Consider the following 23454-nt stretch of genomic DNA (forward strand, 5'->3'; position numbering starts at 1 on the left):
TGAGCAGACTGGAACAAAGGGCGGGAGAGGATTGGGATAAGCAATGCAAATAAACAAGTTAGTTGGCAGAGTGCCATGATTTTTAAATATATTAACCATATAAAGACACAAAGCAGTATCATAAAAGCAAAAGGAGTGAAATTAGGATTAAGGTATGTTAGTAGTTTATTAGAATAATGGCCTAAATTATATAGTCTAGATGATTAAAGAAGTTATTAACAGTGCAGCAGTATAGAAAAACATAGGTGCCAGATTTATGAATCATGTTACCCGAATTCAGACAACAGCAGCATAAGTTTATCAAAAAGGACCCCTTGAAAGAAAGATGCTGAAAATCCAATCAAAATTAAGGGCAGTGGATTTTCATGTCACAATATAATCCAAATGTTCAGTTGTTATCACCATAAAGTACAAACTACTTATCTTGCTTTGCTAAGCCATAAGAGGATTTTTGAAAGTTACCAACAAAATCAAGAGAATACAATTCCAAAAGGTGGAAACTTCAATACACAAACAATATCTACCTGCAAAGACAACCTATATTAATTAGTTTGTACTTCAGCATGTATTGTTTTTAATATCTAACATAAAGATGTCAAAAACAATATTAAATGTTGTGAATAAATCAGTAATAATGCATATAAAACTATGGTTTAACTTCATTGTAGGCAACAACCAAATAAGTTGATTCATTCCATTCAAATATCTCATTTTTAAAGTTCAAGTTTAATTATCATTCAACCATGCATAAATAGCCAATAATACAGCCAAATGAAACAGTGTTCTTCTGAGGCCAAGGTGCAAAACACAATACCAACAACCATACAGAGCACAAGGCAAATATAACATATAAGATAGCAGTAACCATACAGTCCAACAATAATAAAATATATATTGTATACATAGCTCATGTCCTGTAAATTAATGATGTGTGGTGTTATTGGCAAGAACAAACAGTTCTCAGCAGTCCACAGACAAAAGTATGCATTCAAACCAGCTTGCCTTCCACTGAGCAAACAGTGGAGGGCAGCACCAACGGGAGGGAACAACCCACCCTGGAAACTGTGCTACACCACCTCTGGCTCCTCCTTTCCTGGAATGCTGCAAGCCCGCAGCTCCCGACCGCCTGTCTTCCCAATATAAGCAATGGAAATGGACTTGCAGTATTTTACATTACCTATGTCCAACAGGGTCTTGTGATCACAAGAAATGTCCAAGACAATCAATCACTGGTAGACTGCACACCTCCTTCATGCACCAACTCCAAAGCCTTTCTACAGTAGGCAGCAGCACAGTCCGCAGCAAGTCCAGCTCCTCCGCTAATAAGCAGCTTGCTAATTAAATTCTTAATGTTCAGCATTGTCTTGTGAACATAAGAAACTTATAAAAAGACAAAAACACCTTTGTTTGGCCTCAGAGAGGCTGCTGTGTCTGAACCAGCTATCTACCAGAAGCAACTCAGCTGAAATATACAACCACCTAGGTGTGAAAGACAGTCAGAGGGCTACAAAAGCAAACGTCTTGAAAGCTAGAAGCATCCAGGCCTATTTTCATCTATTACCAATAAAACAGATCAGGCACAGACAGGGTTCTGATCTGACATACACAATACATCTAATAACTTACTATACACTAAGTAGATGTGTTCTCCTATACAGTGTTATTGTGTAAAGTGTTATTCTTAAGACAAATAATGCTTTTATCACATCTTTTTAATGATGGAGTGATTGAATATTTGAGAGCTTAGCCCTGTCTTAAACCTGTTTTAGCTGTCATGGCTAGAAGCTTCCCCATCCTGGAAAGGAATTTCTGATGAAGAGCTAAATACAAATGTGCCAAACTAAGATGCAAAGATCAGTATAGGAAAATGGGTACAGTACATGCATAAAATGAGTAGGAAACTAATCTTGGTCAACTATGACAGAGCAGAAACTAGTTATTAACTTAAATTCTCAGCACTCACAACTACAGTCACAACTCCACCATGACAACTGTCAAATGCATCTACCCACCTTTCAAAATTTAAGGATTATAACAAGTTTAAAGGAAATTAATCAGGAATATAACAAAATCACATAGACTAACTTACATTAGTTTTCCTCCGACATCTTGACAAGTTTAAGTAAAGAGAAATCTTCAGATCTCTGAAAGATTTCACTTCATCCCCAAATCCTTCTCTTGGAAATTTCCTTAGAGCATACTGGTATCTCTGGGCTGCTTCCTTCATCTTTCCTTTCTGCAGAAGTAGAGTGTGACAACATATTATTTTTTCTAGTATGATGGCTATCAAGTTCTGACATGATGCCAAATACATAACTAAATGCAGAAGAATGCATAGCCATAATGCATTAGTTTACTTTGCTGAATGAAATCCGATATATAGAAAATACCACTGATACAATGAACACTGACAAAATATTTGCTACCTTAAGTTCTGGGCTGCTTCAAACTAAAAGCTGAATTGCTGATCTAAACAGCTCAACAAGTTTATCCCAATCAAAAATAGGAATACCATGAGAGTTACATTTGTAGTCAACAAAGGAGATAAAGGATATTAAATTGAAAGCAGGGTACAGAAAGTGGCAAGCACTAGTAGTAGACCAAAGGACAGTTTTTTAGGATCCAGCAGCAGAAGACTAAAAAGCTCAAGTTGGAAAGGGGCAGTTAATGTATATGTAGAGACTCTAGCGAACCAGGCTATATATAGTAACTTAACAGGAGAATTAAAAGAAAAATATATTAAAAGATCTTGAAAATAGAAGACGTTAAATAAAAAGAAAGCCAAAACTGTATATCTCAGTAAACAGTCAGACCAGGGGTGAAGCTAATTAGGAACCTAGAGCATAGTCAACTTCAACTCTACCAAAAGAAGGATGTAGCTATCTCAGTAAACCGAAGAAAATAGCGATGATAGATCAAAAATTGGTAAGTAACAACAAATAAGTATTAAGAATTCAGACTATGCTTTAAGTGAATGAATGAGTCATCTGATCCAGAATCACAATTCTCAGGTTACAAAGTGAAAAATATCAACATTTATTGAACTTGGGCTACTGGTTTTCCTAAATAAAAAATAATACCACCGACAGTTCCTAGAATGTAATGGTTCCATTTGTAAGTACTGTCCACTAACTGATTTCTCCACAGAAACAGCCATTTTCCACAGCTACCATATCTGATCGCTCTATGTACACTTGGTATAATGCTTTCATTTAATTGAGTAATTCCCCCTAATGCTACCTATAACTAAAGCAATGAACACACATGTCATTTAGTCATTAATGAACATTGCTAAACTTCATAACTAATATCTTTGAAAATATATTTTTTTTAAAAAGCATGGGAAAATCTGTGTAAAGCTAGATTCCTGCAAGTCAGTTCATTTGTAATCTTTGGAACCTGTATTTTGTTTCAGTATCAACAAACATTTGATACTTGATCATATATTCTAGTCCTCTTGAAACAAGTGCTAACATTGCATTTGTCTTCCTTACCACCGACTCAACCTGCAAGTAAATCTTTAGAGAATCTGGTATGAGGACTTCCAGGTCCCTTTGCAGCTCTGATTTCAGAATTTTCTTCCCATTTAGAAAATAGTCTACGCCTTTATTGCTTCTTACAAAGTTCAAGACTGTACACTACCTTACACTGTATTCCATCTGCCTCTTCTTTGCCCATTCTTCTGGTTAAATCCTTCTAAAGACTCCCTGCTTCCTTTAACACCACCCGCCCCTCCACCTATTTTTGTATTGTCTGCAAACTTGCCCTTAAACCATCAATTCTATCATCCAGAACGTGAAAATTAGTGGACCCAATATTAACCACTGTAAAGTTCTGCTCATTACCAGCAGGCAAACAGAGAAGGCCCCTTTTATTCCCACTTTTTTCCCCTCTGCCGGTCAGGCAAGATTCTACCCATGATTGCATCTTTCCTGTAATAACATATAACCATATAACAATTACAGCAGGGAAACAGGCCATCTCGGCTCTTCAAGTCCGTGCCGAATGCTTACTCTCAGCTAGTCCCACCTACCTGCACTCAGCCCATAACCCTCCATTCCTTTCCTGTCCATATACCTATCCAATTTTTTTTTTTAATATGACAAAATCGGACCTGCCTCTACCACTTCTACTGAAAGCTTGTTCCACACAGCTACCACTCTCTGAGTAAAGAAGTTCCCCCTCATGTTACCCTAAACTTTTGCCCCTTAACTCTCAACTCATGTCCTCTTGTTTGAATCTCCCCTACTCTCAATGGAAAAATACTATCCACGTCAACTCTATCTATCCCCCTCATAATTTTAAATACCTCTATCAAGTCCCCCCTCAAGCTTCTACGTCCCAAAGAGTAAAGACCTAACTTGTTCAACCTTTCTCTGTAACTTAGGTGTTGAAATCCAGGTAACATTCTAGTAAATCTCCTCTGTACTCTCTATTTAGTTGACATCTTTCCTGTAACATGGGCTCCTATCTTGTTTAGTGCTTTATGTGTCAAGACTCGAGCCAATTTCATCATGTGCCTTAAAATACCCCAAAACATCATCCTTAATAATGGATTACCAATCACTAAATAAGGCTAATTAGCCTATAATTTCATGTCTGTTGCTTCCCTACCTGCTTAAAGAGTGGTGTGACATTTGCAATTTCCAGTCCTCTAGAATCTAGTGATTATTGAAAGATCACTATTAAGTCTCCATAATATCTTCAGCTACCTCTTTTAGAATCCTGGGGTGTAGTCCATCTGGTCCAGGTGACTTACCTATTTTAAGACCATTCAAGCACCTTTTCCTAAGTAATACTGAGATTACACTCATTCTCGCCTCCTGACACTCTTGAATTTCCATCATGTTGTTGGTGGCTTCACCATGAAGACTGATATAAATATTCACCATTTCTTTGTTCCCCATGACTACCTCCTCATTGTCACCGGAGGGGTTTTTTGCTGTCTTGAGGCAAATTGGGTGTGGGGGGAGGGGTTTAAATCACCATGGCTTGATAATGTGTTCTCCCAGACCCTGTGGGAGGCTAGAACAGGAATTGCAGGGGCCCTAGCAGAGATATTTAAAACATCCTTAGCCAAGGGTGAGGTGCCGGAGGATTGGAGGATGGCTGACATTGTTCTGTTGTTTAAGAAAAGCTCTGAGAATAAGTTTGCTCTTATGTTATCCCTGCTAGTGTCCCCTTCCAATCTTTTGCCAACTCCTCCCTCATGTTTCGGTAGTTACTTTTACTCAATTGTCAACCTGCTACATCTGATTTTAGCTTTTCCCTGCCATAAGACGGCATAGGAGCAGAATTTGGCGATTTGGCCCATTATGTCTGCTCGACTATTCTAGCATGGGTCATTTACTATTCCTCCCAACCACATTCTCCTCCCTGCTACCCTTTTCTGTGCCTTCCAAATTACTCCCAGAAACACCAGCCAATGCTGTTCTCCTGCCATCCTGCTAGTGCCCCCTTTCAATCAATTTTGGCCAGTAACTCTCTCATGCCATCGTAATCCCATTTACTTCACTGCAATAATACTTATGATTTTAGCTTTTCCGTCTCAAACTGCAGGGTGAATTCTATCATATTTCAGGCAGAGAGAGACAGGTTCTTGATTAACCAGGGTATCAAAGGGTATGGGGTGAAGGCAGAGGAGTGGGGATGACTGAAAGAATTTTATCAGCCCATGATTGAATGGCGGAGCAGACTCGATGGGCCGAACAGCCTACTGCTGCTCCTTTATCTTATGGTCTTATATTACGATCATTGTCTCCTAAGGGTTCCTTACCTTAAATTCCCTAATCAAATCTGGTTTATTACACAGCACCCAATCTAGAATTACTAATTTCCTGCTAGGCACAACCACAAGCTGCTCTGAAAATTCATCTCATAGGCATTCTACAAATTCCCTCTTGTGGGATCCAGCACCAACCTGATTTTCCCAATCTACCTGCATATTGAAATCCTCTATGACTATTCCAACACTATCCTTTTTACATGCTTTTTACGATCTCCCATTGTAATTTGTAGCCCACATCTTGGCTACTGCTCAGAGGTCAGTATATAACTCCCATCAGGATCTTTTTACCCTTAACATGAGAAAATCTGCCCATGTTGGAAATCCAAAGCAACATGCACAAAATGCAGGAGGAACTCAGCAGGCCAGGCAGCATCTACAGAAGAGAGTGAACAGTTGATTTTTCAGGACGATACCCTTCATCAGGACCTGATGTTGTTTCAGGCTGAGACACATTGACTGTTCACTATTTTCCATAGATGCTGCCTGGCCCGCTGAGTTCCTCTTTTTATCCTTGCAATATTTACTGTACCCACAAGGTATCTTCCGACCTGATGTCACCTCTTTCAAAGGATTTGATATAATGTTTTAAACAACAGAGCCACCCTGCCCACGTGCCTGTCCTTTCGATGCAGTGCATGCCCTTGGATAATAAGCTCCCACCTATGATCTTCTTTCATTGCTGTGGCATTACTACTCAACAATGCCACATCTTACCTGACAATCCCAAAAGTGCTACCTTATTCCATTTGTTGTGTTCGTTCAAATATAACCTTAAATCATGTGTCTATAATCCATTTTGATTTTGGCCCCATTACACTTTAACTCATTCCAATGACTGCAATATTGCCCTACCATCTACCCATCCTTCCTCATAGTCTCACTACATACCGCAACGAGTTGTATACCAACTACTCCATCCTTAGCCCTATTACTTTGATTCCCATCCCCCTGCCAAATTAACTTAAACTCTTCCCAACAGCTCTAGCAAACCTGCTCACAAGGATATTGGTCCCCCTTGGGTTCAGGTGCAATCTGTCCTCTTCGTACAGGTCAAACCTTCCTCAGAGGAGATCCCAATGCTCCAGATATCTGAAACCCTGTCCACTGCACCAATGCTTCAGCTGCACATTCATCTGCCAAATCTTTTATTCTGAACCTCACTGGCGTGTGGCAAAGGCAGTAATTCAGGGATTAGTATTCTGAAGGCCCTGCTTTTCTGCTTTCCACCTCCCTTTATTCTCTCTTCAGGACTTCCTCCCTTTTTCTAGCCATGGCATTAATATCAATATGTACCATGACTTCCGGCTGCACACCTTCCCTTTTTGGAATGCAGTGGACCCAATCTGAGACATTCCTGACCCTAGCAGCTGGGAGTTAACAAATCTCTTTCACGTTCATAGAATCTACTGTCTGCTCCTCTAATTATCACTATTGCACTCCTCTTCTCTCACTGATGTTACTTGAGAGTCATAAAGCCATACAGACATGGATTCGTTAGTCCATGTCCATGCTGAACTTTTTTTCCCCCCCCATCAGCATTAATCCTTTTTGCCTGCATTACTTTCATATCCTTGCCTACTTAGATGTCTCTTTAAGGTAGTGAATGTAGCTGAATTCAGTACATCCTCTGAAACACTATGGAGTGGACATTCCAAATCAAATCAAAAGTTCCAAATCAAAATGGAAATTCAAAAAGATAACATACCTTATAAAGTAGGTTTCCCTCTTCCATTAGTTTTTGTAATAAAATTATCAGAATGTCTGGTTTGGACGTAGCCATTGCCCAAGCTGCATTACCTGCATGAATAATAACATGGCTATATTATACTAAAAGGTAAACTCATACCATTACTTGGGAAAAATGTTCTATTACTTAAAACGGAGTAGCGCAACTTCTTTTTAAAAACACATTTACATGAATGACGATAAGAACTTCTGTAGCATTTGTAATGTATTAATAAAAGCAGTAAAGAGGGGATTAAAAATGGGGACGAGTGCAAATCAGCAGCAAAAGTAAAGACAATTTCAAGTTCTGCTTGAGGACCAGAAGCAAAGCATCAGTGTACCAGAGAGGGTGTTGAAGGAGTGGTTCTCGAGGACTAAAATAAAGTTGTTTACAAATCTTGGTCCTATACAAGTACCATAGCTTCATACGATCTGGATAATGTGGCTGAAGTTGAAGAAACTGTTGACTGTATGTGTGGGTTCTGCATCTCACCATCCATGTCTCAGGGAACAGGCTAGCAACTAACATCCATAACAAGAACTTGGGAGTCCTAGTGTAGCATTCCACAAAGTTTAACTTGTAGGTAGAGTGAGTAGTAAGTGTAATGCCCTGGTAAATGTTTCACTGCTTATTTGTTAAAAAATAAGGAGTGCTTAGGAATGTGGGTCATCTAATCAGGAGAGAAGGCTGGGGGAGCAGGTCCTTTGTGCCCGACACCAGTGGGAATCTTGATCTTTGTTTGGAGGGAGACAAAGGGAGAAGACACTGGAGAGAACCGATCGCAGGATTTGATCTGCAGGGGACTGTGATTCGATGGAGCCAAGGCACGAGAGTCTACTGGGGATAGGTGAATATGACTTTTGGAAGATTTGAGCTCCAACCTGTGTACATTTGACTGTTTAATTATAATGGGCCCTTTTTGTTTTTTTTTTCTTTTCTCTACTCACTCTTTAGTTAAGTTAAACTTCATAAATATACTCCTTTTAATTGTATGCCGTGTGCAGTCTGTTATTTCCTGCAATGAGCTGTAACAGGGCAGCAAATCATACAGCACTCACACAAACCAGGGCTTAGGTGGCTGAGACATCCCAATCTCACAGATTTGGCGGGACCAGAGTGTATATACCCAAGATGTACGAGGCTGGAAAAGGTAGGTTTCTCAGCGCTAAATTGGGAGACTGCCAGTGAGGGCTAACAAGCCATTTACTGAGATGCCCGGGAAGAAAGGGGAATTCATAAGGAAGGCAAATACAATATTAGCATTCATTTCAAGAGAACCAGAATATAAAATGAAATGCTGAACCTTTATAAAACATTGATCATAACACATTTGGAGATTTGTGAGCGGTTTTGGTCCCCTTATCCAAGAAAGAATGTCCTGGCATTGGAGAGGGTCCTGAGAAGGTTTACAAGAATATTCCTAGGGATGAAAGGGTTAATATGAGGCACATTTGATGACTCTGTATTCAATGGAGTTTAAAAGAATGAGGTGGGATCACACTAAAACCTACCGAATATTGAAAGACCTAGACGGAGTGGATGTTTCCAATAGTGGGAGAGAGTATAGAACCAAAGAGCAGAGAAAAGAAACCACTTTAGTAAAGAAATGAGGATGAATTTCTTTAGCCTGAGGGTGGTGAATCGGAGGAATTCACTGCCTCATATGGCTGTGGAAGCCAAGTCATAGAGCACTACAGCACCTGGTTCTCTGCTTCAGTCCATTTAGTCCAAGTCAAACTGTTGATCTGCCTGGCACCTGGATCATTGCCCTCCATGCTCTTCCTATCCATGTACTTAGCCGAACTTCTCTTAAATGCAATCAATCCCGCATTCACTATTTCTGCATGAATACTGGTTCCCCTTCAAACCCTTCTCTTCTGCTTATAGACAAGACAATAGGTGCAGAAGTAGACCATTCGGCCCTTCAAGCCTGCACAACCATTTTGAGATCATGGCTGATCATCTACTATCAATACCCGGATCCTGCCTTGTCCCCATATCCCTTGATTCCCCTATCCATAAGATACCTATCTAGCTCCTTCTTGAAAGCATCCAGAGAATTGGCCTCCACTACCTTCCAAGGCAGTGCATTCCAGACCCCCACAACTCTCTGGGAGAAGAAGTTTTTCCTTAACTCTGTCTTAAATGACCTACCCCTTATTCTCAAACCATGCCCTCTGATACTGGACTCTCCCAGCATCTGGAACATATTTCCTGCCTCTATCTTGTCCAATCCCTTAATAATCCTATCTGTTTCAATCAGATCCCCTCTCAATCTCCTTAATTCCAGCGTGTACAAGCCCAGTCTCTCTAACCTCTCTGCGTAAGACAGTTCAGACATCCCAGGAATTAACCTCGTGAATCTAAGCTGTACTTCCTCTACTGCCAGGATGTCCTTCCTTAACCCTGGAGACCAAAACTGTGCACAATACTCGAGGTGTGGTCTCACCAGGGCTCTGTACAAATGCAAGAGGATTTCCTTGCTCTTGTGCTCAATTCCCTTTGTAATAAAGGCCAACATTCCATTAGCCTTCTTCACTGCCTGCTGCACTTGCTCATTCACCTTCAATGACTGATGAACAAGGACTCCTAGATCTCTTTGTATTTCTCCCTTACCTAACTCTACACCATTCAGCTAATAATCTGCCTTCCTGTTCTTACTCCCAAAGTGGATAACCTCACACTTATTCACATTAAACGTCATCTGCCAAGTATCTGCCCACTTACCCAGCCTATCCAAGTCACCCTGAATTCTCCCAACATCCTCATCACATGTCACACTGCCACCCAGCTTAGTATCATTAGCAAATATGCTGATGTTATTCTCAATGCCTTCATCTAAATCGTTGACATAAATCGTAAACAGCTGTGGTCCCAATACCGAGCCCTGTAGCACCCCACTAGTCACCACCTGCCATTCCGAGAAACACCCATTCACCACTACCCTTTGCTTTCTATCTGCCAACCAGTTTTCTATCCATGTCAATGTCTTCCCCCCAATGCCATGAGCTTTGATTTTACCAACCAATCTCCTATGTGGGACCTTATCAAATGCCTTCTGAAAATCGAGGTACACTACATCCACTGGATCTCCCCCGTCTAACTTCCTGGCTACATCCTCGATAAACTCCAACAGATTAGTCAAGCCTGATTTACCCTTGGTAAATCCATGCTGGCTCGGCCCAATCCTATCGCTGCTATCTAGGTATGCCACTATTTCATCTTTAATAATTTTATCTATCGCCTCCCTCTTGTGCCCCTCCCCCCTTTCTACAATGGTCTACTGTCCTCTCCAATCAAATTCCTTCTTCTGGCCTTTACTTCTTCCATCTATCACCTCCCAAGCCCACAAACTTTGTGACCAAGTACAAAGGCACTAGTAGTACAACTTCCTGACTTGGAAATATATTGCAGGTTTTTCATTGTCATTGCTTTTAAATCTTGGAGCTCCCTCCAGAACAGCTCCGAAAAGGATAGCTCACCATTACTTGCTCAAGGCAACCAGACAATGTTCATCTCACCAGCAATACAGATCCAAAAAAAAATCAGCACATATTATTCAACTGATCATAAATTGTGATTTTTTAAAAAAAAAATAGGGACAATTTCAAATTAGCAATATAATCAATTTACACAACCATGTTTCCTTAAGTTTGCTATAGCAAGGGGTGGTAATGGAGATAATCTCCCACTAGCTATTAAATGCTTGCGATGGTACTTGTCTCAAATAACCTCTGACTACTAAGTCCAGCTCCTGGCCTTCAGATAGCTACTATGCCCACCAGACCCGTTTCTATTGACAGAAGAGGCAAAAGCGATCCCCTAAAACCAGTCGCTGGGCAGGTGGGGCTCATGTTTGGCAGCTCATCCAGGAGAAGGAAAACTGTTATCTCAAACCTCTGTGGCCTTGTGGCTAAACCCACTCATGGGCAAACACTCAGGAGGAAACACCAAGGGAAAGATCTGGAGCTGGAGTCCATAAGGAGCTCAATGCTGACTGGCAACTCCTGCGACGCCACTGATGCCAAACTGAATCGGTCTCTGCCGTTCCTTTGGATTCATCAGCTGCGTGGAGAGGGGGAGCCTGCTACATGGGCAACAGCTTGCTTTGTATATCATACTGCACTGGCTTGTGTATCACGTAGACAGCTGGGACACATCCATGGTCAACCCTGACCAATGGAGGGCCTCAAGACAACTGTATTCTTTACAACTCAGTACAAAAATTTACAGAGAAATACAGGACAATACTGCTTCTTTAAAATGAACTCAACCAATAAATAATTCACAAATAACAAATCAGAAATATTACTGTTGATTACAGAGGCTCTGCATCCTGTCAGTTTAAATCCATACCTAGTTTTGCACCTTTCCTAAGGAGCATCACTACAACTGGAGTGTTGCAGCATCCAATTGCTCTGTCTAATGGACGCATTCCACTGTGGTCAACGTGTTCAATCATGGCACCTCTTTCCACCAGATACTGAACCTGTAAATAAAATAGCAAGCTTTATAATTGCACAAAGGACAAAATGTCTTTCATTGTGTTGGACAGGTGTCTAAATTATAATTTTTCTTGTAGCTTAACTTTCTTTATGCTTGCTTAAATGTTTGTACAACCGTCTGTCTGCAAATGTTGAAGAAATTTTCAGTAATTTGCAGTCTAGCTGGTTCTACATTTCTGTAGTTTCTTTGGCTGTAGGCCCGGAATGTCAAAGAGCCACAGAAACAGACCATTCAGACCCTCCAGACCATGCCAGACCATCTGAACTGCCTAGTCCCATTCACCTACACCTAGACCATATTCCTCCATACTCCTCCCATCCATGTACTTATCCAAACTTCTCTTAAGCTTTGAAATCACAATCACATCCACCACCTGCACTGGAAGCTCATTCCACACTCTGAAGTTTTCCTTCGTGGTCCCTTAAACATTTCACTTCTCGTCCTCAATCCTTAACCTATGACCTCTAGCTGTAGTCTCACCTACATGACAACATAAATAAATCAAAGCTGTCCTTGTTGTCTCAGGCTGTTCTTATCAGAGAATTTCCTCATCTATCCACCTTGAACTAGTTACAGTATAAAGATCGACAATGAGGCAAGTTCGCTGTTCTTTGTGTGTGTTATAACAAGTGTTACAGTAATCTACTGTCATGCTTTACTGGTTTGTTATGAACATTAATAAAATAGACGTAATAAGATTTGCACCTCACTCTTGACTTCTTAAAAGCCTTCAGGATAATATTATCTCTGGATCCAACAAGAGTCTTAGCAAATTGATTTTATTGTTTTCTTTATTGAGTTGTAAATCAACTGAAAGATCGGAAGGAAGCAGAAAGCTGCTTGAGCTAGGGAAATCCTGAAAACCAGAACCACCAATCTCAATAAGTATAATAGCAAATAGGAGATCAGCACTTCTTCCCCTCAAACTGCCCACCATGACTGAACATATTACCAGTCAGCTTGACTGACTGTTGGAATTCCCAAACAGAAAGGACTGAGTTGAACTTTTGTAGCCTACTGGTCACCAACCTTTTTAAGCCCAAGATCCCCTAACTCGGCCTTAGTGAAAGGCAAGATCGACGTACTAAATCGATTAGTCACATACATGCGCACCAGGCAGAAAAGACCAGAAGTAAAACCACACAACCCATAATGTATGTACACCAGGGGTCGCCACTCCTTTCTGCACTGCCGACTGGTTTAATATTGACAATACTCTTGCGGACCAGCCGACGGTGGGTGGGTGGGTGGGGTGTTAAATATGACTGGAATACAGCGATACTTGGAGCAGGCTTCTTATGTCCAGTCTATTCCGTAATTTACTTTACATGGCTCTCAGCACTTGCTTCTGTCCCGCTTGCTCACTATTTTTTCCGCTCAAAAAACTCAGTGGGTTTGTCTTTAAGTGCAGGGTGCTTGGGCTCAAGGTACTGAAGCAGTTTTGAGGGCTTCATTGCCTCATTAGACAGCCTCCAGGCCCGAACTCGAGCCTCCTGCCCGCCCGCCACCAGACACCTCAGCCAGGTGCGGCCGGTCATAGGTGGGGTGAGAGGACAAGGTCAGGGTCAGAGGTCCCGTGCCAGGGCTGCGGCGGTCGCAGTCTGGAGAGACCGACACAGCGAGCGAGGAATGCAACAGGGCGTGTGCCCACCCCCCTTGTAGGTAGGTAGGATCCATTGGCCAACAAAAGTTTGGCTGGAGGGATGACTTTCAGTAGATCGCAGAGAGGTAGCTGCTCTGCTACTTACGAAACCCTGAGACCGAATTAGGTCGTCTGCAAATATTTTAGCACCAGGTTCCTCACGAACATTCGGTGTGGTAAACAGTTTTAGAGGCGGCGTCTACCTGTCTGTCTCCAGGCCAGCAGCAATGGCACTTCCCACCGGCCGCGTGAGACAGCCGGTTACTCAAGGTCAACCAGTGATCCCTGGCGCGAGGGTATCACTGCATTCAGGCAATTGATGACCTCGCATGCGTTCAACAGTGGGCGTGACAGAGAATGAGGAAAGGTGCAGCTGACTCATATCGTTTTCTCGCAGCCCGGTGGTTGAGAACCAATGAAGTATACTGTGTAGTGTAGTGGTCGCCAATCCGTCGATCGTGATCGACTGGTCGATCTTTGAGACTTTCCCAGTAGATCCCAAAAAAAAAAGAAAAATAAATACACAAGTACTGTTGAGAGATTGTTTCCGGGTTGCGGAGTTTTAGTTCCGTTCTTTCTGCCCAGCATGCATGTGTGTAGCTCCCTCACCAAGCAAGTAAACGATATGATTTAGCAATATGAGTCAGCTGCACCTTTCCTCGCTCCCTGTCATGCCTGCTGTTGAACTTGTACGCATGAGGTCATCAGGTGCCTAAACACAGTGACACCCTTGCACCAGGGATCACTGGGTTGACCTCGGGTAACCAGCCGCCTCACACGGTCGGTGGGAAGTGACATTGGTACAGTCCTGGAGCGCAGACAGATGGGCACTGCCTCTAAACCTGTTTACCACACCGAATGTTCGTGGGGAACCCCGTGCTAAAATATTCGCAGACAACCTAATTTGGGCTCGGTTTCGTAAGTAGCAGAGTAGCTACCTTGCTGCGATCTACTGAAGGTCATCCCTCGAGCCAAACGTTTGACGGCTGATAGATCCTACCTACTTACAAGGAGGGCGGGCACGCGCCTTGTCACACTCCTCGTTCGGTCGGTCGCATTCTCTGGACTGCGACCGCCGCGGTCCCAGCTCGGGGACCTCCAACCCTGACCTTGTCCTCTCACCCCACCCACAATCAGCTGCACCTGGCCAAGGCATCTGGCAGGCGGGCAGGAGGCTGGAGTTCGGGCCCGGAGGCTGTCTAATGAGGCAATGAAGCCCTCAAAACAGCTTTGGTACCATGAGTCCAAGAACCCTGCACTCAAAGACAAACCCACTGAGATTTTTGAGTGGAAAAAAATGTGAGCAAGAGGGACAGAAGCTAAGTGCTGAGAGCCACGTAAACTAAATTGTGGAATAGACTGGGCATAAGGAACCTGCATCGAGTATCGCTGTATTCCGGTCGTGTTTAAAACCCCCTCCCCCTACTCCTGTTGGCCAGTCCGCAACAATATTGTCAATATTAAACCAGTCCGCGGTGCAAAAAAGGGTGGTGACCCCTGGTGTTCATACATTATTTCTACTTCTGGGTTGCGAGGTTTTACTTCCAGTCTTTTCTGCCCAGTGCGCATGCACGTGACTAATCGATTTAGTAGGTCGATCTTGCCTTTCACTAAGGCCGAGGTGGGAACCTTGAGCTTAAAAAGGTTGGTGACCACTAGTGTAGTGCGTGGCAGGGGAGCACATATGCACTGGGCAGAAAGAACAGAACAAAAACCCCACAACCCGGAAACAATCTCTCAACAGTATTTGTGTATTTATTTTTCTTTTTTTTGGGATCTACTGGGAAAGTCTCAAAGATCGACCAGTCGATTTTGATCGACGGGTTGGCGACCACTAGTGTAGCCTATGTATTAAAGTAATGGGAAAAAATGCAGTAGTGATGGGGATTTTATAGTTAAAGGTGCAGACAGGAGATTCAGTGGATGTGGAAGAGGCACATGGATGGGGTAAGGGAAGTTTCAATTAGGGTCCACAACATTCTAAAGTTGGAGGGTGAGCAGCCAGAAATTGTGGTACAAATTGGTACCAATGATATAGATTACTAGAGAGAATGTTCTTGGGAAAATGAAAGGTCTGAAGGTCGATAAGTCAACTGAACCAGATGGTGTACATACCAAGGTGGCTGAAGAGATAGTGGATGCAATAGTAATGATCTTTCAAGAATCACTTAGATTCCGGAATGGTTCTGGAAGACTGCAAAATTGCAAATGTCACTCCACTCTTCAAGAAGGGAGAGAAGCTGAAGAAAAATGGTTGGCACAGCCAAGAAGGGCCAAAAGGCCTGTTTCTGTGCTGGAATGTTCTGTGGGGTTCTATGGTAAAGGAAACTATAGGCCAGTTAGTCTGACCTCAGTGGTTGGGAAAATGTTGGATTATTAAGAATGAGGTCTCAGGGTAATTGGAGGCACATGATAAAATATGTCATAGTCAGCATGGTTTCCTCAAGGGAAATCTTGCCTGACAAATCTGTTGGAATTCTTTGAAGAAATAACAAGCAGGACTGACAAAGGAGAATTGGTTGATGTTGTCTTCTTGGAGTATCAGAAGACCTTTGACAAGGTGCCACTCATGAGGCTACTTAACAAGCTATGATTTAGAAGATTGAGGGGGGATCTTATTGAAATGTATAAAATTCTAAAGGGATTGGACAGGCTAGATGCAGGAAGATTGTTTCCGATGTTGGGGAAGTCCAGAACGAGGGGTCACAGTTTATGGATAGTCTTTTATGGCCGAGATGAGGAAGAACTTCTTCACACAGAGAGTGGTGAATCTGTGGAATTCTCTGCCACATGAGACAGTTGAGGCCGGTTCATTGGCTATATTTAAGAGGAAGTTAGATATGGTCCTTGTGGCTAAAGGGATCAGGGGGTATGGAGAGAAAGCAGGTACAGGGTTCTGAGTTGGATGATCAGCCATGATCATACTGAATGGCGGTGCAGGCTTGAAGGGCCGAATGGCCTACTCCTGCACCTATTTTCTATGTTTCTATGAGCCCATGGTACTACAGGAAAGTTTCTAGCATGGATAAGGCAGTGGCTGATTGGCAGGAGGCAAATAGTGGGAATAAAGGGAGCCTTTTCTGGTTGGCTGCCAGTGACTAGTGTTGTTCCACAGGGATGTGTGGAGGAGGGCAGGTAGTTTTGAGGAAGTAGAGAGGCTATAGAAGGACTTATACAGATTAGGAAATGGGCAAAGAAATGGTGGGTGGAATACAGTGTCGGGAAATGTACGGTCATGCACTTTGGTGGATGAAATGAAACAGTTGACTATTTTCGAAATGGAGAGAAAATACAAAAAACTGAGGCACAAAAGGGAGCTGGGACTAAAACTGCTTCAGTAGTCCGTGCAGTCTAAATAATGCCTTATAAAGCCTCAGCAGCGCATCTTGCTCTTGTATTCTAGTCTTCTCATAACCTTTGTCCTTCCCTTTCTTCCATGGTCCACTGTCCTCTCCTGTCAGATTCCTCTTTCTTCAGCCCTTTACTTATTCCACCTACTACCTCCCAGGTTCTTATTTCACTCCCTCTCTCCTACTTAGCTTACCCTTCATTTGGTTTCACCTATCACCTGCCAGCTTGAACCTCCTCCCATCTTCCAAGTTTGGCTTCTGGCCCCCTTTTGCAGACTCAGTCGGAGATATTAACCATTTATTCTGTTCCACAAATGCTGGCTGACTTAGTGAGTTCCTCCAGCAATTTATTAGTGTTGCTACAGTTTTAATATTTTATATGAAAAACTAGTGATAACATGAGGTGGAAAGAGCTGACAGCTTATGCTGAGAGGGTATTTGCCCTTTGAAATCCGTAAAGTTTCATTATTTCCCCTCAAATATAAGCTGATACTGTTCCAACATAGCTTGATAAACATCCAGACTCAATCTTAACAACCTTTTTAAAAATAAAAACCAATGCCTTTAAACCATTTTACAAAGACAGTTACACCTTTAAGTTATGGGAGCCAGTTAGCCTCTTGTGTTTTACACATGACATAATTCAATTTTGAGTTTGCCAGGCAATTCATTTAGACACAATATGCATTAATATGGCAATTCAAATATAAAAAGTCCAATGATCTGCAATGATGGAACTAAAAAAATCTATACATGTCAAACAAAGTCTGATAGGACTCACAATGTCAGAATCTCCGTAAAATGCCGCTAGATCCAGAGGAGTTCGACCATTCTTATCTGTGTGATCAATAGATGCACCTTTCTCCACTAAAGTCTGAACCACAGCTTTTTGCCCCTTCAGGCAGGACCAGCTCAGGCAAGTCAACCCCTCCTTATCCACTGAAGATATGGAAGCACCTAAGATCAAAACCAAACAGGTATTGATACCAAGAATAATGCAACTCCATAATATTACAGATACTGACATTTCTGAATTGACTTTCTTACATCCTTCAGCTACATGAAGAGCAAAAATCTTTTTGTTATGTCTCCATCTAAATGTGCAATGGGCACTCATAGTAATTTATAATAATTTACAATAAATAGAACAGTCAATGTAACATAGAGTACACTCAAATCGGTGTGAGTTAATCAGTCTGATGCTGGGTGGAAGCAGTCCCGGAGCCTGAGGTCCTGGCTTTTATGCTGTGGTACAGTTTCACAGATGGTAGCAACAAGATTGTGGTTGGGGTGACTCAAGTCCCCAATGATCCTACTGGCCCTTTTAACACACCAGTCTTTGTAAATGTCCTGAATCATGGGAAGTTCACAACTACAGACGCGCTGGGCTGCCCACACCACTCTCTGCAAAGTCCTGTGATTGAGGGAAGTACTGTACCCATACTAGGCAGTGATGCAGCCAGTCAGGATGCTCTTAATAGTTCACCTGAAGAAAGTTCTTAAGATTTGGGGGCCCATACCAAACTTTCTCAACCATCTGAGGTGAAAGAAGCGCTGTTGTGCCTTTTCCACCTCACAGCTGGTGTGTACAGACCACGTGAGGTCCTCAGTGATGTGGATGCCGAGGAACTTAAAGCTGTTCTCCCTCTCAACCCCAGATCCATTGATGTCAATAAGGGTTAGCATGTCTCCATTCCTCCTGTAATCCACAACCAGTTTATTTGTTTTTGTGACATTGAGGTAGAGGTTGTTTTCTTTTATGTTTACCTTTACCTTTAGAAAGTAGAAATTCAACAGTGTTCACGTGTCCTTCACAAGAAGCCACCATGAGTGGTGTACGACCTTGCTTATCAGTTGTGTTCACATCAGCACCATGCCTAAACAGTAGGTCAGCAATCTAAACGTTCAAAACGATAAATCAATCAGCATTAGAATGGAATTAGTCTGAGCACTTAAAATATTTACATTCAAAACTAAACAATTGCTTAAAATCAGCCAATTATTCTCTTTGCCATCTGAACGATGGTCAATAAGGATATATTTATACCTTTATGCCTTGCTGTTTCATCTGGTTAGATGCCATTTTTTTTGTGGTTCGGTAGAAGAAGCTTTTGCAAAATGTCTTTGTGAACCTTGTTGATTTCACACACTGCAGCCATAGTGTTTAAAGCTGTGAGGTCAAAGCCAGTGACTGCTTTTTCTTTGATCCACTGAACATCCAGAATTTTATTTGGAGATGCATTCATCCAAATAATCAGAAAATAGGCCATCATTCTGTAGATGTGAACCTTGGAGATGATACTTTAGGAGCCTGGAAACTTACCACTTGGTTCAATTTTCCCCGAGTTCTATCAAAGCATCTATGTGGCCGGGTCAATTGAATCTCTGGTGAATGGTTAATTGACGTAAATGTTGCAATAATAATTCCACATTACATGGGTAAGTAGTTATCCAATCTCAGGGGAAACCCTACATACCACTTATCAGCATCAGCCTAAACATTATCCAGATCTTGCTCAAGGAAGCACATAGTTTTGAGATGTCAATAAAAATGGGCAGTCTAAACTCAGTAAACATCATCACTCTGGCTTTATGATGGCCATTGACAAATCAACACAAGATTGATGACCATGGGATTTAGCTGAAAGGGATGCTTCTGCCATGGAAGGAATGCTACAAAGTTTACTGGATTGGCCCTGGAATAGCATCAGTGTACAATGAGAGATTAGATCAGTTAGACTTCAAATCACTGCAATATAGAAGAATGAGAGGAGCTCTCATCAAAAGCTAAGTAATTCAAACAAAACTGAACAGACTAAATATAGGAAGGGTGTTTCTAAAGGCTGCTGATTCCAGAATACCATTTAGAATCAAGATTAGGAGAAATTTCTTCGCCCAAATGGTGTAGAATTCTCTACAACAGAAAACAGCACAGACCTTGTAGTTAAATATATTTTCAAGTAGATAGATATGCTTCTTAATGCAGAGGAATATGGGGAGAAAACAGAATTAAGGCAATGAAATGGATAATTAGCCACGACACACTGAATGACACAGCCAACTCTAAAAAGTAGAGGTCCTGTACATGCTGCCATTTTCTATGCTCCTGTCTTTAACAATTTAAGGAATGTTTTTAAATGTTCAAAATGATAAAAACAATATTTTGTGGTGTCGTCGGCATTTTAGATTATTTACTGATATTTTAGTGAAATACATGATTCCAAATTGACACTAGTGCAGCGATGCAAAGGATGAACAGATCTGCAAAGCACATACTTTAAGTAACACATACTTTAAGCAAAGGTGACTTCTACAGAAATTAAAATTCTGCTAATGTTTTAAAAATTTCATAATGAACAATAAGATAACTTTTGCAAGCAAATAAGAACATTATGACAACAAACAGAAAATATTTTACCTGCCAGTGGCCCTGCCTTGCTGCACAAAATACTGGGGAAATACCCCTTCGATTGGGATGTGACACCACAGCTCCACGGTGCAGAAGTTGTTCACATACTTCCAACTTACCCCTTCCTGCTGCTGCTGTGAGAGCTAAAGTGAAGAAAAAATAGTCACTTACACAAGTTGAAATTGCTGGCCAGTGGTGGTGTAGTACCAGCACCAGACCTTGGGGCAAATCATCTCAGTTTCAAATCCAGCAGGCCCCTTGCTGGGTTGAGCATTGAATTGGAAACTTGGCTTCATTAAAAAAAAGACAGATATTAAAGAAACAGCAAAAAATGCCACCTGATATGCCACAAGGAATAACACCAAGTTGAGACTATAAAATAAATGGATGATTGAGACAGTGTCCCATTTCCTTGCCTTTGCTTGTTGTTCTACAATTTTTTGTCTTTATACATCGAGTGCTATAATTGAATATGATTATACAAACGTTTCAAACACAAAGGACCTCATTTAAAAAAAAACCCACTCCTCTCTTCCTGCTATGTTGCAAATTATTTTAAGTTTACAAATTCTGGTGACCAAGCAGAGGAAATATTTTGCCCCCCATAATTGTTGTTTTGATTTTTATTTATGCGACTCAATTCACTAATTATCAGACATACAAAGAACTGCATTCCTGTGGTTTCCAACTTGTAATGACAATAACTGATTGAAATTACTTTTATTTGGATCAGTATAAACAGTCCAAATTAACAAATGCAATAAAACAAAGTAAAACTGTTTTTTTCCAGTGAATACTTAAGTGTTGTTTACAGAAATGACATGAAATGGCACTGAAATTTGAGGTAGTAACTCCAATATGATGAATATTATTATCTAATTTACTCTATATATGTAACATTCACTAATGAGTAACTAAAAGTGAATTGAAATAAATCATAAAGAATAACTTTGTTTTGAAAAGTAATAAAAACATATAATGTTAACAGGCAACATTTAAGTTATAAAGGAAACACAGAAAAGCCTCTATTACCTGTTTCACCCCAAAGAGTATCAAAGCTGTTGATGTCTATTCTGTGTTCACCATCAAGAGCATGAAGATTCTTCACAACCTATAAATAGCACAGAAAAATTGAAACCACTTACTTGTGTAATTAAATATAATGTGCGCAAATTACTTCCAATGTTTAAAAGTTTTGCCATTAATGGGTTTAAGTGAATGGTTACCACACAGAAGATAAGTCAACTATTTATATGTTCATAACATTACCAGTTTGGTTGAGTACTACTGGTTATTTGGACTGTATACAGGACCCAACAAACAGAATATAACAAAATTCATTTCTGCATGTTCTTCTCTCACAACTACGTAGAAAAGGGATTCCCTTCTCTCTGCTCTGCATGTATAAATTAGTTAAAACAGATCGCTTCTCTTCATGCATTGGTGCCTTTTTAAAAAGCAAAGTTAAAAGGTTCCCTTCTAATTTTTATGGACTGAAATATAGTACAAAGCATATTTATTAATAATTTTTAAAACTTATTCCCTGGTTTCTAGTTATTTTGTGTTTAGCTACATTGATACCACCAAGCAACATGAGAGCCATTAAAGGTGACTTCTTTGACAACAAGCAAAACAAATTTGGCTATTGAGAATTATATACTAAAGTCCTTATTGCAGCTCAGTAAAATTGTGCTCCAACATTCGATGTGCAAGGGTAGGACATACACAGTGAATGACAGAACCTTGGGGAATGTTGAAAGAACAGAATCACCATAGTTCTCTGAACATGACAACACAGATAAATGAGGTGGTTTAGGAAGCCTATGGAGACAATGAATACAAGAGTTGAAAAGCTATACCACAGGTAGCTATACAGGATACTGCTGAGACTTCACCTGCAATACTTGAACACAGAACAGTACAGCACAAGAAAAGACCCTTCAGCTCACAATGTTGTGCAACATTGTGTGTAATTACAGAAATTACATCATTATGCTATAGGGTGTCCAAAAAGGATTCACAAAGATGTTGCTGAGACTGGAAGGCTTGAGTTAAGACTGGATGATCTGGAACTATTTTCCCTAGAGCGAAGGAGACTGAGGGGTAATCTTAGAGACATTTTGAAAGTCATGAGGACATAGCTAGATGGTCACAGCATTTTTTTTTCCCTCCCGGGGTAGGAATATCTAAAGGATATAAGATTAAGGAGAGATGAGTAAAAATTTAAAGGCAATATGAGCAGCAAAGGATTTTCACAAAGGACAATTTGTGTATGAAACAAGCTATCACAGAAAGTTGCAAAGGTGGGTATAATTACAATGTGCCAGAGGCATTTGGACAGGTACATGGATACAACAGATTTGCAGGGACATGGGCTAAATGCAAGCAATTGGGACAGGCTCAGGAAAAAACTGTGTTGGCCTGGACAAATTGGGCCAAAGGGCTGATTTCCATGATAGAAGGATCATCTAATGAAGATCTGCATCCAAAGATTTAAAACGGTTGCAATTCCAGATGCTGTATAGTGTATTAGATATTCCTCAAAGTATCTAATTTATGTATAGTTTAAACAAGTGAACTTAACAACTTCTGAAAACATACTTCAGTGTGTCCCATGCTTGCAGCTGCAATCAGTGCTTGCTGAAGAGCTTGACTTTTCTTGAAAGACTGTATACTTGATGTCCAATCTGCTTTAAGTAAATATTCAATAACTTCATGGTGACCTCTTAAAGCAGCATGAACCAATGCACATTGGCCATTTTTATCTGTGCAATCAACCTGGGAGTTAAAACATACATATTACTTTTAAATAAACAAAAACACACACATTATGCTGCTTTCAAAGACTAACATGGGATTTATTAAACTTTAATTACATGAATGCTCTATTATTGATAATTTTATCTGTTTAGTATTGATATGACACGTCCAGAGATAAATGGTAAATCCTATAATCAAAGTTCTTTTCATTCGAAACAGGTAGAGTTAGATGGATCATTTATATACAGTGGATTCCAGTTGACTGGGCTGTCA

At 41.0% G+C, this 23454-nt stretch overlaps 1 protein-coding gene across 2 annotated transcripts in view; it reads right to left on the bottom strand.

Moving 5' to 3' along the window:
* tanc1a (tetratricopeptide repeat, ankyrin repeat and coiled-coil containing 1a) overlaps positions 1-23454 on the bottom strand; it is a 136277-nt gene that overhangs the window by 6031 nt on the left and 106792 nt on the right. For both annotated transcript variants that reach the window (XM_059966493.1, XM_059966494.1), the window contains exons 18-25: positions 23023-23199; positions 21454-21532; positions 20431-20564; positions 18786-18909; positions 17794-17969; positions 11871-12003; positions 7494-7585; positions 2090-2236 (exon numbers count right to left, since the gene is read on the bottom strand). In XM_059966493.1, coding sequence (XP_059822476.1) covers positions 2090-2236; positions 7494-7585; positions 11871-12003; positions 17794-17969; positions 18786-18909; positions 20431-20564; positions 21454-21532; positions 23023-23199 — 1062 coding nt within the window. The remainder of the gene's footprint in view (positions 1-2089; positions 2237-7493; positions 7586-11870; positions 12004-17793; positions 17970-18785; positions 18910-20430; positions 20565-21453; positions 21533-23022; positions 23200-23454) is intronic.

This window comes from Hypanus sabinus, chromosome 4 (genome assembly GCF_030144855.1).
Source record: "Hypanus sabinus isolate sHypSab1 chromosome 4, sHypSab1.hap1, whole genome shotgun sequence".
In the NCBI taxonomy this organism is placed as follows: domain Eukaryota; kingdom Metazoa; phylum Chordata; class Chondrichthyes; order Myliobatiformes; family Dasyatidae; genus Hypanus; species Hypanus sabinus.